The sequence below is a fragment of the Eleutherodactylus coqui genome, chromosome 13, assembly GCF_035609145.1.
Source record: "Eleutherodactylus coqui strain aEleCoq1 chromosome 13, aEleCoq1.hap1, whole genome shotgun sequence".
Taxonomy (NCBI): Eukaryota; Metazoa; Chordata; class Amphibia; order Anura; family Eleutherodactylidae; genus Eleutherodactylus; species Eleutherodactylus coqui.
The window spans coordinates 90304898-90320490 of NC_089849.1; the positions used below are offsets into that span (position 1 = coordinate 90304898).

General features: G+C 50.8%; 1 protein-coding gene across 4 annotated transcripts in view; it reads left to right on the forward strand.

Moving 5' to 3' along the window:
• The first annotated feature begins 2500 nt into the window (after nucleotides 1-2500).
• The window catches only part of LOC136587545 (zinc finger protein 420-like), a 35120-nt gene continuing 22027 nt past the window's right edge, over nucleotides 2501-15593 (forward strand). For 2 of the 4 annotated variants that reach the window (XM_066586197.1, XM_066586195.1), the window contains exons 1-3: nucleotides 3752-6211; nucleotides 6339-6515; nucleotides 6600-6723. In XM_066586197.1, coding sequence (XP_066442294.1) covers nucleotides 6104-6211; nucleotides 6339-6515; nucleotides 6600-6723 — 409 coding nt within the window. In that variant the 5' untranslated portion in view covers nucleotides 3752-6103. Of the gene's footprint in view, nucleotides 3012-3751; nucleotides 6212-6338; nucleotides 6516-6599; nucleotides 6724-15593 lie in introns of those variants that run through there. The other 2 variants (XM_066586193.1, XM_066586192.1) reach the window with 2 other exon arrangements.

The following is a 15593-nucleotide window of genomic DNA, read 5'->3' on the forward strand; positions in this document are numbered from 1 at the left end:
CGGTCGTATCCCCTCCCGCAATGCCCTCCCACGGTCGTATCCCCTCCCCGCAATGCCCTCCCACGGTCGTATCCCCCCCCCCCCGCAATGCCCTCCCACGGTCGTCCCCCCCCGCAATGCCCTCCCACGGTCGTATCCCCCCCCTCGCAATGCCCTCCCACGGTCGTCCCCCCCCGTAATGCCCTCCCACGGTCGCCCCCCCCGCAAAGCGCCCTCCCACGGTCGCCCCCCCCCTGCAATGCCCTCCAACGGTCGCCCCCCCCCCGCAATGCCCTCCCACGGTCGCGTCCCCCCCCCCGCAATGCCCTCCCACGGTCGTCCCCCCCCGCAATGCCCTCCCGCAATCGCCCCCGGCAATGCCCTCCCACAGTCGTCCGCCCTCCCCCCGCAATGCCCTCCTATAGAAGTCCCCCCCCCGCAATTCCCTCCCACAGTGGCCCCCCCCCCGCAATGCCCTCCCACAGTCGCCCCTCCCGCAATGCCCCCTCAGTCGTCCCCCCCGCAATGCGCTCCCACAGTCGTCCGTCCCCCCCCCGCAATGCCCTCCCACAGTCGTCCGTCCCCCCCCCCCGCAATGCCCTCCCACAGTCGTCCGTCCCCCCCCGCAATGCCCTCCTACAGATGTCCCCCCCCACGCAATGCCCTCCCACAGTGGCCCCCCCCCGCAATGCCCTCCCACAGTCGCTTCCCCGCAATGCGCTCCCACAGTCGCCCCCCCCCGCAATGCGCTCCCACAGTCGCCCCCCCCGCAATGCCCTCCCAGAGTCGCCCCCCCCGCAATGCCCTCCCACAGTCGCTTCCCCGCAATGCCCTCCCACAGTCGCCCCCCCCCGCAATGCGCTCCCACAGTCGCACCCCCCCCCCCCCGCAATGCCCTCCCACAGTCGTGTCCCCTCCCGCAATGCCCTCCCACAGTCGTGTATCCTCCCGCAATGCCCTCCCACAGTCGTCCCCCCCCCGCAATGCCCTCCCACAGTCGCCACCCCCACGCAATGCCCTCCCACAGTCGTCGTCCCTCCCCGCAATGCCCTCCCAGTCGTCCCCCCCCCGCAATGTCCTCCCACAGTCGTCCCCCCCCCCGCAATGCCCTCCCACAGTCGTGTCCCCCCCGCAATGCCCTCCCACAGTCGTCTCCCCCCCGCAATGCCCTCCCACAGTCGTCCCCCTCCCGCAATGCCCTCCCACAGTCGTCCCCCTCCCGCAATGCCCTCCCACAGTGGCCCCCCCCCCCGCAATGCCCTCCCACAGTGCCCCCCCCCGCAATGCCCTCCCACAGTCGTCCCCCCTCGCCGCCATTCCCTCGCACAGTCGTCCCCCCCCGCCATTCCCTCCCACAGTCGTCCCCCCCGCCATTCCCTCCCACAGTCGTCGTCCCCCGCCATTCCCTCCCACAGCCCCCCCCCCCGCAATGCCCTCCCACAGTCGCCACCCCCCCGCAATGCCCTCCCAGTCACCGCCCCCCCCGCAATGCCCTCCCACAGTCGTCCCGCTCGCAATGCCCTCCCACAGTCGTCGTCCCTCCCCACAATGCCCTCCCACAGTCGTCCTCCCTCCCCGCAATGCCCTCCCACAGTCGTCCTCCCTCCCCGCAATGCCCTCCCAGTCGTCCCCCCCCCCGCAATGCCCTCCCACAGTCGCCCCCCCCCCCCCGCAATGCCCTCCCACAGTCGTCTCCCCCCCGCAATGCCCTCCCACAGTCGTCCCCCTCCCGCAATGCCCTCCCACAGTGGCCCCCCCCCGCAATGCCCTCGCACAGTCGTCGCCCCCCGCCATTCCCTCCCACAGTCGCTCCCCCCGCCATGCCCTCCCACAGTCGTCGGCCCCCCCCGCAATGCCCTCCCACAGTTGTCGTCCTCCCCGCAATGCCCCGTCCCCCCCGCAATGCCCTCCCACAGTCCCCCCACGCACACAATGCCCTCCCACAGTTGCCCCCCCGCCATGCCCTCCCACAGTCGTCGTCCCCCGCCATTCCCTCCCACAGTCCCCCCCCGCAATGCCCTCCCACAGTTGTCGTCTCCCCCGCAATGCCCCGTCCCCCCCGCAATGCCCTCCCACAGTCCCCCCACGCACACAATGCCCTCCCACAGTCGCCCCCCCCGCCATGCCCTCCCACAGTCGTCGTCCCCCGCCATTCCCTCCCACAGTCGTCGTCCCCCGCCATTCCCTCCCACAGTCGTCCCCCCCCCCCCCGCCATGCCCTCCCACAGTCGTCGTCCCCCGCAATGGCTTCCCACAGTCGTCCCCCCCCCCGCAATGCCCTCCCCCCCCCACACACACACACAATGCCCTCCCCCCCCCACACACACACACAAAATGCCCCCCCACACACACACACACACACACACACGTGTGGTCACGTGCTTCCGATTCCAGCCAGCTGTATGGCTGAATGCGCCGCGCCGGAGAACTGCGGCTGAAAAGGGTAATATGCCCCCCGGCAGTCCTCACACAGCAGCTGACTGCTGAGCGCTCTGCCCCCATGTGACTGATCACATGACGGTGACATCATCACAGGTCCTGCAGCCACACGGTTTTGTTTGCCACAAACACCAGTCAGGTGTGAAAACAACCAATCAGGTTGTAATTGTGGCAGAAGTGTGGGGGAAGTTGTTAAAGGGGTTGTCCTGCGCCGAAACGTTTTTGTTTTTTTTTCAATAGCCTCCCCGTTCGGCGCGAGACAAACCCGATGCAGGCATAAAAAAAACAAACCGTCCAGTACTTACCCGAATCCCCGCGCTCCGGTGACTTCTGACTTACCTTGTGAAGATGGCCGCCGGGATCTTCACCCTCGGTGGACCGCAGGGCTTCTGTGCGGTCCATTGCTGATTCCAGCCTCCTGATTGGCTGGAATCGGCACACGTGACGGGGCGGAGCTACGAGGAGCCGCTCTCTGGCACGAGCGGCCCCATTCAGAAGACAGAAGACCGGACTGCGCAAGTGCGTCTAATCAGGCGATTAGACACTGAAGATTAGACGGCACCATGGAGACGGGGACGCTAGCAACGGAACAGGTAAGTGAATAACTTCTGTATGGCTCATAATTAATGCACGATGTATATTACAAAGTGCATTAATATGGCCATACAGAAGTATATACCCCAACTTGCTTTCGCGGGACAACCCCTTTAATATGCGACCTGGCGGCTGGACAGGGAGCTCACCACCCCATGTGACTAATCACATGACGGTGACATCATCACAGGTCCTACAGCTATACATCAGGTATGTCTGACCTGGAGGCTGGTGGATGGACGGGGAGCGCAGCTCCTGATCACTGATGCTGGACGTCCGCTAGAGTTCTCCCGGGACTGAATCCTGTGTCAGCGCTATAGATGCAGCGGCCGCACCTTTGTATCTAGTGTATAGTTGGAGCGTCTTTATAGACGCAGCGGCCGCACCTTTGTATCTAGTGTATAGTTGGAGCGTCTCTATAGACGCAGCGGCCGCACCTTTGTATCTAGTTTATAGTTGGAGCGTCTCTATAGACGCAGCGGCCGCACCTTTGTATCTAGTGTATAGTTGGAGCGTCTCTATAGACGCTGCGGCCGCACCTTTGTATCTAGTGTATCGTTGGAGCGTCTCTATAGACGCAGCGGCCGCACCTTTGTATCTAGTGTATCGTTGGAGCGTCTCTATAGACGCAGCGGCCGCACCTTTGTATCTAGTGTATCGTTGGAGCGTCTCTATAGACGCAGCGGCCGCACCTTTGTATCTAGTGTATAGTTGGAGCGTCTCTATAGACGCAGCGGCCGCACCTTTGTATCTAGTGTATAGTTGGAGCGTCTCTATAGACGCAGCGGCCGCACCTTTGTATCTAGTGTATAGTTGGAGCGTCTCTATAGATGCGACTGGTTTAGCCTCTTTCCCCCAGCCTGCTGATATGTGCATGTAGAGAAGCATTGTCTCCCCTGGCCTGGGGCAGAGCTGTGCGGAGGGGTAACTTCTTCCTCCCCCACCTGTATGTGTTGGGTGGTGTTACCATGAGGATACAGACCATGCATTTGGTAATTAAGCTTTAGAAACCCATTCCTCTATTCGGGGGCCAGACCCTTCCCCCTGCAGACTGCCTGGGGGCGAGAGAACTCATATTGGGGAAATCTTCAATAAGAATATTTGGTCCTGTGAAGGTCCCAGACGAATATGGATTATATTTTCAGAATCGGGCGGGCCCTCTGAACGAAATGCATCCACTCGGGTGGTGGTAAGCACTCAGGTGGTGGTAAGCGCTCAGGAACCCCTCAAACTACGTAACCCCATCCCTGGTTATGATTTCTGCGTCATGCGGGATATCCAGGCGTAGATAAAATCATGACATGAAATATGGCCGGCATATCTTCCCGATCGGAGGCCCCCCTGCTGAGATATGACCAAAAATAAAGAGTTATGACTTTTCAGAGTTCCTACAAGTCCAACCCTCCCTTCCCTGTATGACCTCAGAGGGGGCGGGGAGGAGGTGTGTACTGAGGGACCCTTTACAATGTGGGACCCCACAGGGTCCACTTGGTCGATTCACGGTGCTATACTGCAGTATATGGACTTTCCTCTGTTCCGGTTCTCCGCCGCCCTGCCCCCCTCGGACCGATATCAGATTCAGGTAACTTTCTTTTATTTTGTCATGTTTTATTGTAGATCTGCTGTGTGTGTATACCTGTATATCCTATATTCTCCCATGTAACAACCTTTTTGTATATCTCTGTACATATCATATATATATTGCACTGCTAGACCTTTTCTAGAATAAAACTACAATCTATCAGTACAAGCCTTGTCCGCTCTAACAACGAGCCATAATACTCCGAAGATTGTGTTCATGAATCATAAATCGGGTTCCAGTTTACCGATAACGAAACTGCTGGTGGCAGCGTGTATTTGTGAGGGCATTGCAGAGCTCTGGAGTGCATTAGAATGGAGCAGGTGGATAATTTGAGCTTTCGCTTCTCATGCGTGCAGGAGCGCGGGAAAGCTGGGTGCAAGTTCTAGCGACTTCAACCTTGCAATACTGCTAGACTGATCGAGGACAGAGGTGGGATCAATAGGTATCGACACCCCTCTTGCTCTCCTGTGTCCGGTATGGGACAAATTGGTGTGCAGGGCCAGGCGAATTGCTGTAGAACTGTGGCTGTAGGTGATGGTCGCTTGTCCGCTGTCTCGTAAAGTTGGGTACCAGTTACTCCACAATCTAAGCCTTCTGCTCGCCTTGCTATGTGACACAGTATACATATATAACTACACCAGTAGGAAGCCCGTCTCAGGACCGCACTCCATATACACTCACTGTCAGTAACATCCCTTCCCTAGGAGTGTGTGTATATATGTATGTGTGTATATATATATATATATATGTATATATATATATATATATATATATATATATTCCCTCCCCCATAGAAGTTGTTGGATGAAACTTTCTCTGTGTGATTGTAACGTTGTTATAAGTGATTACAATATCAGAGCAAAAGGGTCATTTATTGTGGAGAACTGACCCCTTGTAGGGAGGCTCTAGTACCCTGTTGTACTGCTTCTAGCTTGGATACATGATGTGATACGGGTGGACATGGAGGTTCTAGTACCCTGTTGTACCGCATCTAGCTTGGATACATGATGTGATACGGGAGGGCATGGAGGCTCTAGTACCCTGTTGTACCGCATCTAGCTTGGATACATGATGTGATACGGGAGGGCATGGAGGCTCTAGTACCCTGTTGTACCGCACCTAGCTTGGATACATGATGTGATACGGGAGGGCATGGAGGCTCTAGTACCCTGTTGTACCAACTCTAGCTTGGATACAAGATGTGATAAGGGTGGGCATGGAGGCTCTAACACCCTGTTGTACCGCCTCTAGCTTGGATACAAGATGTGATATGGGCGGGTATGGAGGCTCTAGTACCCTGTTGTACTATTTTGATTTTTTTCCCAAGTACATTGAGTCTGGTTGTCACAAATCCAGCTTCCATAGTCACTGATGTTCCCTCCTCCAGGGTGAGTTCTCTTGTTATTAGAAGTCTCTGCTGATTGTACAATGTTCAATCTTTCCACTGTCTTCTACTCATGTTTCTGCAGCCAAGTGTCCTTCCTGCTGAAGTCTTCTCCATAAGGCCAAATGGTTCTCTCCATGACTGACCCAACGGGGTTCGATAAGGACACAAGTACAATGACCAAGAGTATCCTAGACCTCACCCTGGAGATCATCTTCCTGCCGACTGGAGAGGTATGAGACCCGGGGAACGATGCCACATGATGATTGTTATGTGTCTTATTACAACAGACCTGATCAGAAATGTCAGGGATTCTGGGGATATATAGTGAGATTGATCAGGGTCTCTCTCTGTACACAGGATTATATAGTAGTGAAGAAGGCATCTGGGGAGCATTTGGCCACCAACAGCTGTCCTCCTGTCTCATGGGAAGGGCCCCCCACCGTGGAGCCTCCACTTCCCTCACGGATATCTGAGAGGAAAGATCAGAAGATCATGGATCTCACCAACAAGATTATTGAGCTGCTGACTGGAGAGGTGAGCGCTGCCGGGAATGCTGGGACATTATAGAGTAACACAAGGGATGATGTGTCTGGGTGATGACTGTATATTGTGTGTCAGGTTCCTATAAGGTGTCAGGACGTCACGGTCCATTTCTCCATGGAGGAGTGGGAGTATTTAGAAGGACACAAGGGTCTATATAAGGACTTCTTCGAGGAGGATTACCAGCCCTTTACATCAGTGGGTAAGAAAAAATATTTTGTATCATAATTTACTAAATTCAATTAGGGAGAGTTAGTCCTCATGTCCACAGACGGGTTTGCTTTACGGAACCTGCACCGCGCCGGAAATACGCCAACCAAGCCATCCATAGGGAATTATGGGCGCCTGCAAAATAATTTTGGCATGCAGATTGGTTTTGTGGACCCTTTGGTCCGGAAAACAAATCGCAGCATGCTCCATTTTTCTGCGGATTTCGCACTGACTGCTTCCATTGAAGTCAATGGCAGCCGTCTGACCCGCGGCACACCCACAACTAACACTGAAGACGTCCTCCGGATCCCGTGGGAGATTTGAAAAGAAAAAAATCTCCACTGCGCCTGTGCGGCGGCCAGCGGACCCACCCACATCCACAGAGAAGACGGAAGATCCGTGTACAAAGAATCAAAAATTTCTCTTAGTGTACCTGATTCCTGACGTACGTTAACCCCTCAACAGTCACATTAAATTTGGAAAAACCCTCCTGATAATGTCACTTTTTAAATTGTTGATATTGAATTTATGTCTCATATTTGGCGCTGAACTTTGTTACCTTAAGGCCTCGGTCAGACGACCGTGTATTTGTGCGTGCGTATGTGTGCACAAAACAGCATGTCTATCAGAACCATTGGTTTCCTCCGGTGTGGTAACATGCCCATTTTTTTTTTACTGGCACCAAAATTCTCGCACCTGCAAAAGATGGGATATCGGTGCGCCAGGAAGGTCCGTGCTGCTTGTAAATATTCCCTGCGGGGAGTCCCCTCATCACTGAACACTGTGACAGCACTGTCAGTGTTCAAAAAAATAGCAGCAGCACCAGCCTATTTTTTTGTATTGTTCCTGCGTTTGCTTGATGGGAATACTGGGCTAATTGTGTTTACTAAACTTAGTTGTAGGATCGACTATCTCCTCACTCAGGCGGTACTCTCTATACCTGGGGGTCCACCAGCTCAGCTTTTTATTCTAAATATTGATACTTGTTTCTTTGGGTTCCTGATGAAACTACGTGATTTGTAGCAGAAACACGTAGAACCTATGCACCTCTGAATCATAGAACTTCTTAGAACCTGATTGAAATTGGTTAGGATCTTTTCCGTTTTTCTTTCTTGCTCATTTTATCACAAGGAACATAGGGACTTGCGTGGCTATGACCACGGCATCTCCACCGTTCCTTTTTTTTTTTTCTTGGCACATGCATCGATATCTGGGAGTTAATGGTCCCTTATGTGGTGATATATGTCCAAGATAAGTGGATAATTAGACAGCGACATATATAAGGGGGAAACTGTGCACTGTTTTTTGCAGCACAGCCTCTTCCCTTGATTAGCTTGTTAGCTGTCTCTCTATAAATAAGTATATACAAGCTAGGAACTTGACCGTTCTAAAGGGACCCCTGAAGGTTTCCCAGCCAATAAAAGACTGTATGGATACAGGGTTATAGGGCCTACTTACCCGTCAAGGGGGCTTTTTCTTGCAAAACCCTCTTCCCAGACACCGGATTTGATTCACATTTTCCGGGACATGGGTCACGCTCTATTGAATCTTTTTGTGTATATCTGTGTCTGTCTTAGGATCCAAAAAATCCTTTTTATATATTTTTTAGCAATAAAAGTTTTATGTTTTAAAGAGGGATAGACTAAACCCTTTCTGTGAAAAAAAAATTACTCCCCCATATCGCACTCGCACGTGTGCAGGAGGCCTAAGGCCGCTCTCACACATGCACGCGGCAAAGCGCCACAATTTCCAACGCGGCGCTTTGCCCTGATTTTACTTTTGGTTCCCGTCGCAGCTCCCTGCAAATTCCAGTTGTTATAAAAACTAATTGTGGGTTCATATGTGTTGAATAACGTTAGCCCCTTAGTGACCACCTCATAGACTTTTTACGTCCTGCTTTAGTGGGCTTTAAAAACATGTTCGCTTTGGAGATTAAAGCCACATGGGCTGAAAACGTGATAGCTCCATGCTGTGAGCTGTCAGTAGCCGACAACCTGGAGCTGTCATGAAGGGGGGGGGGCACAGAAAGCCCCCTCCCCCACGGGTACGTGATCGCCGGTATCTACCAGATGCCCGCAATTGCATAAAAGTGAATGAAAAGTTAAAAAAAGTTAAAGATTGAGCTCCCCTCATGAATCAGATCCATGAGGGCAGATGAAAATACTCACCCCCGACCTTCGAAATGTCCCGCGATGTTCTGGTCCTTCCCGGACTTGACGCTGGCTTCAGCACATACGCGCAAGACGTTATATGTTGGGCTATTGCTAAGAAGGGCTTGCACCCCAGGGAATTGAAAACCGCCTCTGCTCCCCACTACCATGTGTAGCAGAGAGATATCATCGGGGACCGCCGTATACGGTTCCCGGTCACATAATCGTCACTATCCAATGGATAACGGTGATCATTCAAAGTGTAAAAAAAAAATAAAATAAAATAATAATAATTTAGAACGTTTACGTTTCATCTGAAATACTCACAACACCACTCAGTGAATACATTAAGGGGTGTAGTTTTTAAAATGGGGTCATTTGTGGGGGTATCTATCATTCTGACACCTGTGAACCTTTGGAATCTTGGCTTGGTGTAGAAAAACAAAATGTTCCTCAAAATGTTAATAATCAATGTTAAATTTGTGTGTCTCCTAAATGGTTAAAAAAAACACTAAAGTTTTTCCAATGTGCTTCCAGATCAAAGTAAACAGATAGAAATATGTATCTCATCAAAAATTTGCGCAGTATGTTTGCACATCTTTGAGATATTGCAGTTGAAAATGTGAAAAAAATGACAATTTTCCCAAAATGTTCCCAATTTTGACGCTTTTAATACACAAATTATATTAGTCCATTTTTACCACCTAAATGAAGTACAATATGTGGCGAATAAAGCATGTCAGGATTACTTTTGGTCACTAAGGGGTTAAGACATTTTTTTGCTGTGAAATGAAGTTAACCATGCGGTATAAACATTGTAATGACCTGTAGAATAGAGTTCACACAATTACAACACAAAATTTCTAAAGATTTTATAATGTTTTACTACTTTTCCACAATATTAACAATTTTTTGACAAAGACATTTTTCCAGAGCGTCATCCCGACAGCCCCATTACGTATGGAGGTTGCCCTCTGACCCAGGTAGGGACAGGAAGAGTTTAAAAGCACCTCCCCTTCCACCATGCTTTAGTGTCTTCCTGTCCCTACGGTGGGACAGATGAGCAGAGAACTCCAAGCAAGCTGTGGAGGAAAAAAGAAAAACTTACCGCACGCTGTGCGATCCCCCTGGAGGGGTAGAGGTCGGGGCCGCATACTCCCGAGTCCCTGCATCCCCGACCTGTGCCGCCGACCGAGCCGTAAGTCGCCTCAGCAGCGCTGGTCTCCCTCGTGCGGTCCGCATGTTCTGGTCCTCGGCGCGCATAGCAGTGACGTCATCTCGTGTGGTGACGTCACGTTCTCAACGTAGGGGGCGTGGCTACCAGCGAGAACCCGGAAATGGGCGCCAAATTCAAAATCCTCCCCATATAAAGCAGGCTAAGCTCCATGGAGGATCCTGCTGACTGCCAGACAGTGCAAGTGAGTATGTCTACCCGCGACAGCTCAGCAGGAGAGGGAGAGACTGATACCCTACAAACTGTAAGTAGGCTATATGCCAAAAGGAATGCGCAAAACTGATACTTGTACCAAGTCGGATGCATATATGTTCCTCTTTTTTCTTCTCTCACCTCTCCCCCAATTTTGCATGGGTAGATGGATAAGGAAGGTCCAAAGAAAACGGACCCAAGAAAAAAGTTTAAAAAAATGTGTCCTCTGCAGCAAAAGGCTAGAGGAAAATTATAAAAAGCCCCTATGCGAGGAATGCACGGGGAAGATACTTGCAGAAGTAAAAGCGGCGTTTAAATCTGACATCCGCTGTATGATCAGGGAAGAACTACAGGCCTCCATGGCATCCCTTCCCCAGGCCCAGCCAGGTCCGTCACGGGTCCCTAAAAGGCCAAGGCAGACCGAATCGGCGAGCTCAATCTCCGGTGAATCACTGGAGCTCCTGTCTGAAGGAGAATTAGAAGACCCGCCAGTTCCTATAGAAGATGAGAAAAAATATTTCTCATCAAGCGACATTGCGCACCTCATCAAGGCGGTGAGGGAGACAATGCAAATAGAAGAGGATAACCCGCCCAGGACAATCCAAGATGAAATGTTCGGCGGCCTCCGGTCAAGAAAAAAGACCATGTTCCCGGTCAATCAGACCCTACAACAGGTAATTGCCGATAAATGGCAGGAGCCGGAGAAAAGAATAGCGGTTTCAAGAGAAATTCGGAACCGGCTCGCTTTTGCTACTGAGGACGTCCGCCTGTACAGGGAGACCCCTAAGGTGGACATACAAATCGCAAAAGTGGCCAAGAAAACCCTCTTGCCCTTTGAGGACACTTCTCAGCTGTCTGATCCGATGGATAAAAAAATCGACGGATTAATGAAAAAAGCCTGGGAGGCAACATCCTTTACCATTGAGGCCAACATAGCCTCAACTTCTGTGGCCAGATCCATGGTCCTATGGCTAAACAGGCTGGAAGCCTCTATCAAAGATCGGGCCCCTAGAGAGGAGTTAGCCAGTTGTCTTCCCCTCCTAAAAATGGCTACCGCCTTCCTAGCTGACGCATCAGCAGAGACAGTGAGATACGGTGCAAAAACAGGAGTCCTTAGCAATTCAGCAAGAAGGGCATTATAGCTGAAGACATGGGCCGCAGATATAACATCTAAAAACAAGCTCTGCGCCATCCTCTTCCAAGGGGAATACATGTTTGGGCCCGTCCTGGACAAAATCCTAGAGAAAGTCGGCAACAAGAGCAAGACCCTTCCCGACAGACAACCTTACAGGAAACCATCTTTTCCAAGGAGGACGCGCCGGCCACCTCCCGAAGTTAAAGGAAAAGGGAAGATGGTCGTACCCCAAGGGAGATTCCTCATAACCTCCCCTGGGTCCCTACAGGAACAAGGGAACCTCATAAAAGGTGTACAGGAACTCAAGGACTTAGGGGTCATTGCACAAGTCCCTGATCATGAAAGGGGTGAGGGATTCTATTCCCCCCCTATTTCTAATCAAAAAACCAAACTGTTCCATTAGGACTATCTTTAACCTTAAAGCCCTAAATAAATTTATTTCATACAAAAAATTTAAGATGGAAACAGTGAGGTCTATCGTCCCACTAATAGACCGGGATAGTGTAATGTGCACTATAGATCTCAAAGATGCATACTACCACGTCCCAATAGCTGCAGCCCATCACAAGTACTTGAGATTCGCTCTGCGGGAGGGTGACAGGATCCAGCATTATCAATTTATGGCCCTTCCATTCGGGATCTCCACCGCCCCTCGGGTTTTCACAAAGATAGTAATAGAGATGGTAGCCTATTTCAGACGGAACCAAATCTGTATATTCCCATATCTGGATGACTTCTTGTTAGTGTCGAGGACAGAAGGACTATACGTATAGACCTATCCATGGTCTTGTCTACCCTAAACAGTCTAGGGTGGATAGTCAACAAACAAAAGTCCGACCTGAACCCAGGTACACAGAAGGTATACCTGGGTGTATTACTAGACTCCCACATCCAGGAATCCCGGCTTCCATCATCTAGGAAAGAAGACCTCATCCAAAGAGTAACCTCCCTCTGTCAGGCTACAACGGTTTCTATCAGAGAAACAATGAAGGTGCTGGGCATTCTAACAGCCTGCATTCAGATAGTCCTATGGGCACAAGCCCATACTCGACAACTACAAGGATTCATCCTTGCCAAGTGGGACAAACGGCAGACATCCCTGGATAAGAAGGTGAGCCTGTCTGTCCGAGTCAGAGTCCCTACGCTGGTGGACCTCACAGAGGAACCTAAACAAAGGTACCTCCTGGTCGCAAGAACCTACTGTACCCATCACAACAGATGCCAGCAAAACGGGATGGGGAGCGCAAGTAGCGGACCTAAATCTACAGGGAATTTGGGACTCCCAAGTAGCTAAGCGCTCATCAAATTACAGAGAATTAAGGGCAATCTGGAAGGCCCTTCAGGCAGCAGAACCCCTTGTAAGAGGAAGGCATATTAAGATTCTGACTGATAATGACAGCTCTGTCGTTTGTTCGGCACCAGGGGGGAACGCGACACCCACACCTGCAACAACTGGCGACAAAGATACTCCGCTGGGCGGAATCCAACGTGCTGTCTCTCTCAGCGATCCATCTAAAAGGGTCCACAAACGTCGTTGCCGACTTCTTGAGCAGAGAGAGCATCCTTCCAGGAGAATGGGGGCTGAACCAGTGAGTCTTCGACCAACTAATCTGCCAGTGGGGAGAACCGCAGATAGACCTGTTCGCCACGAGGAAAAATTCAAAGTGCCGGGACTTTTACTCGCTGAATCCAAGAGACAATCCGTGCGGGGTAGATACCCTGTCCCAAAGCTGGGACATGGGCCTAGCCTACGCCTTTCCCCCCTTCCCACTGATCCCTCACACGCTCAGGAAAATCCAAACCAGACAGGTGTCAGTTATACTAGTTGCCCCTATGTGGGACAAAAGGCCCTAGTATCCCCTGCTAAAAACCTTGACTATTCGGGGTCCACGCCTACTACCAGCCGTGGAAGATCTCCTGCTCCAGGGCCCGCTAACATACCCAGGGGTCGGAAAATTGAATCTAGCAGCATGGATGCTGAAAGCATGATATTGTGTGGGAAGGGACATTCCCATCGCTACAGCCATCTATGATAGGATATGGAGGAAGTTCACAGACTTCTGCAAAATAGAGCCAGGGAAAATCCCAGGGATTGACATACCCGCAATCCTGGAATTTTTACAGGCAGGCCTAGAGAAAGGCCTTACCCCAAGAACCTTAAAGGGGTTGTCCCGCGGCGAAATCGAAATTTTTTTTTTTTCGATAGACCCCTGCATTATGTCCTGTTAAAAAGAAAGCATTTGTTAGTTTTTAAAAATAACATTTCGCTTACCTGCATCAGCGTTCTGCAGCTTCTTCTTTTCTTCTTTTAAAGATGGCGCCGCTGGTCTTCTCCTACAGTGCACCGTGGATTTTCTTCTCCTGTCTTGCGTTCCACTGCCGATACAGCCACCTCATTGGCTGATCGGCACCACGTGACGGAGGCGGAGCTACGATGACGACGCGCAGACCAGCTCTCCGGCGCGAGCGTGCCGGAGCGGCCCCATTCACCAGGCAGAAGACCGCACAGCGCAAGCGCGTCTAAAGCAGCCAGAAGACACAGAAATTAGACGGCGCCATGGAGACGGGGACGCCAGCAACGGAGTGGGTAAGTGAATAACTTCTGTATGGCTCATATTTAATGCACGATGTATATTACAAAGTGCATTAATATGGCCATACAGAAGTGTATAACCCCACTTGCTGCCGCGGGACAACCCCTTTAAGGTTCATACAGCAGCACTAGGATCCTACCTAGACTTCCCTTTGGCGGAACACCGCTGGGTGCGTAGATTTCTCAAAGGGGCAGAAAGACTTCGACCCTTTATTAGAGAAACCTTCCCTACCTGGGACCTAAATATAGTCCTAAATAGTTTTTGCCAACCCCCCTTTGAACCCCTCTCCCAACTTTCCCTAAGACTACTCACGCTAAGAGTTACCCTTTTAGTCGCTATAACTTCGGCTCGGAGAATAGGGGAATTACAAGCGTTATACTGTATTGAACCATACATGGTAATACAAGATGACAGAATTACCTTCAAACTGGACCCAGCCTTCCTACTGAAGGTAGTGTCAAAAATTCATAGGGAGCAGACAATCACTCTGCCCTCCTTCTGTCAAAATCCCCGCAATGAAAAAGAACGAGAATTTCACAGCCTAGATGTTAGGAGAGCCGTTCTAGCGTATTTAGAGGCTACCCGCTCTTTCTGTAAAAATAATAACCTCTTTATCCAATTTCAGGGCCGGCAAAAGGAAAGACGGCATCTAAGAGCACCATTGCGAGGTGGATCAAGACTGCCATCCAAGAGGCATATAAAGCCAGGGGTCTCGATCCTCCGGGAAAAATTAGAGCCCACTCCACACGCTCTCTCTCCTCCTCTTGGGCAGAAAAGGGCCAGGCGTCTGCCGAGCAAATTTGCAAAGCAGCCACCTGGTCTAGCATACACACGTTTATCCGACACTACAGGGTTAACGTCCAGTCAGACAAAGACCTAGGCTATGGACGAAAAGTCCTTCAGGCAGTAGTCCCGCCCTAAAGTGACGTATAATTTGGTATACTCCATACGTAATGGGGCCGTCGGGATGACGCTCTGGAAAGATACGGATTACTTACCGGTAGTCCCATTTCCAGGAGTCATCACGACGGCCCATAGTTCCCTCCCTTTTAGAATAATTTATGTTCTTTTCAATGTAAATAGGACCGAATAAAGGTAAATTTTGGTTTAGTAAACATTGTCCACCGTAATAATTTGTAAGTCACTAAAGCATGGTGGAAAGGGAGGTGCTTTTAAACTCTTTCTGTCCCTACCTGGGTCAGAGGGCAACCTCCATACGTAAATGGGGCTGTCGTGATGACTCCTGGAAATGGGACTACCGGTAAGTAATCCGTATCTTTTTTGTGTCAACCCCAAGACCAGAGCATTTTTATTTTATGTAAATCACTTCCTGACCGTGAAAATCTGAGCACAAATTTGGAATCTGCACCCAAAACTCTGTAAGAAACAAAAGTTTTATGTTAAAAAATATTTTTGTAACGCAGTGAATTATCGGTGCAGATTGCTTAAATCCCCGCTGAACAGCTGATTTTGCCAGGGAAGCTACTTTTCAAAAATGTTACATTAAGATTTGATGAAAAAAAATCATAAAATATCACAACTTTTGTTTACTTTAAA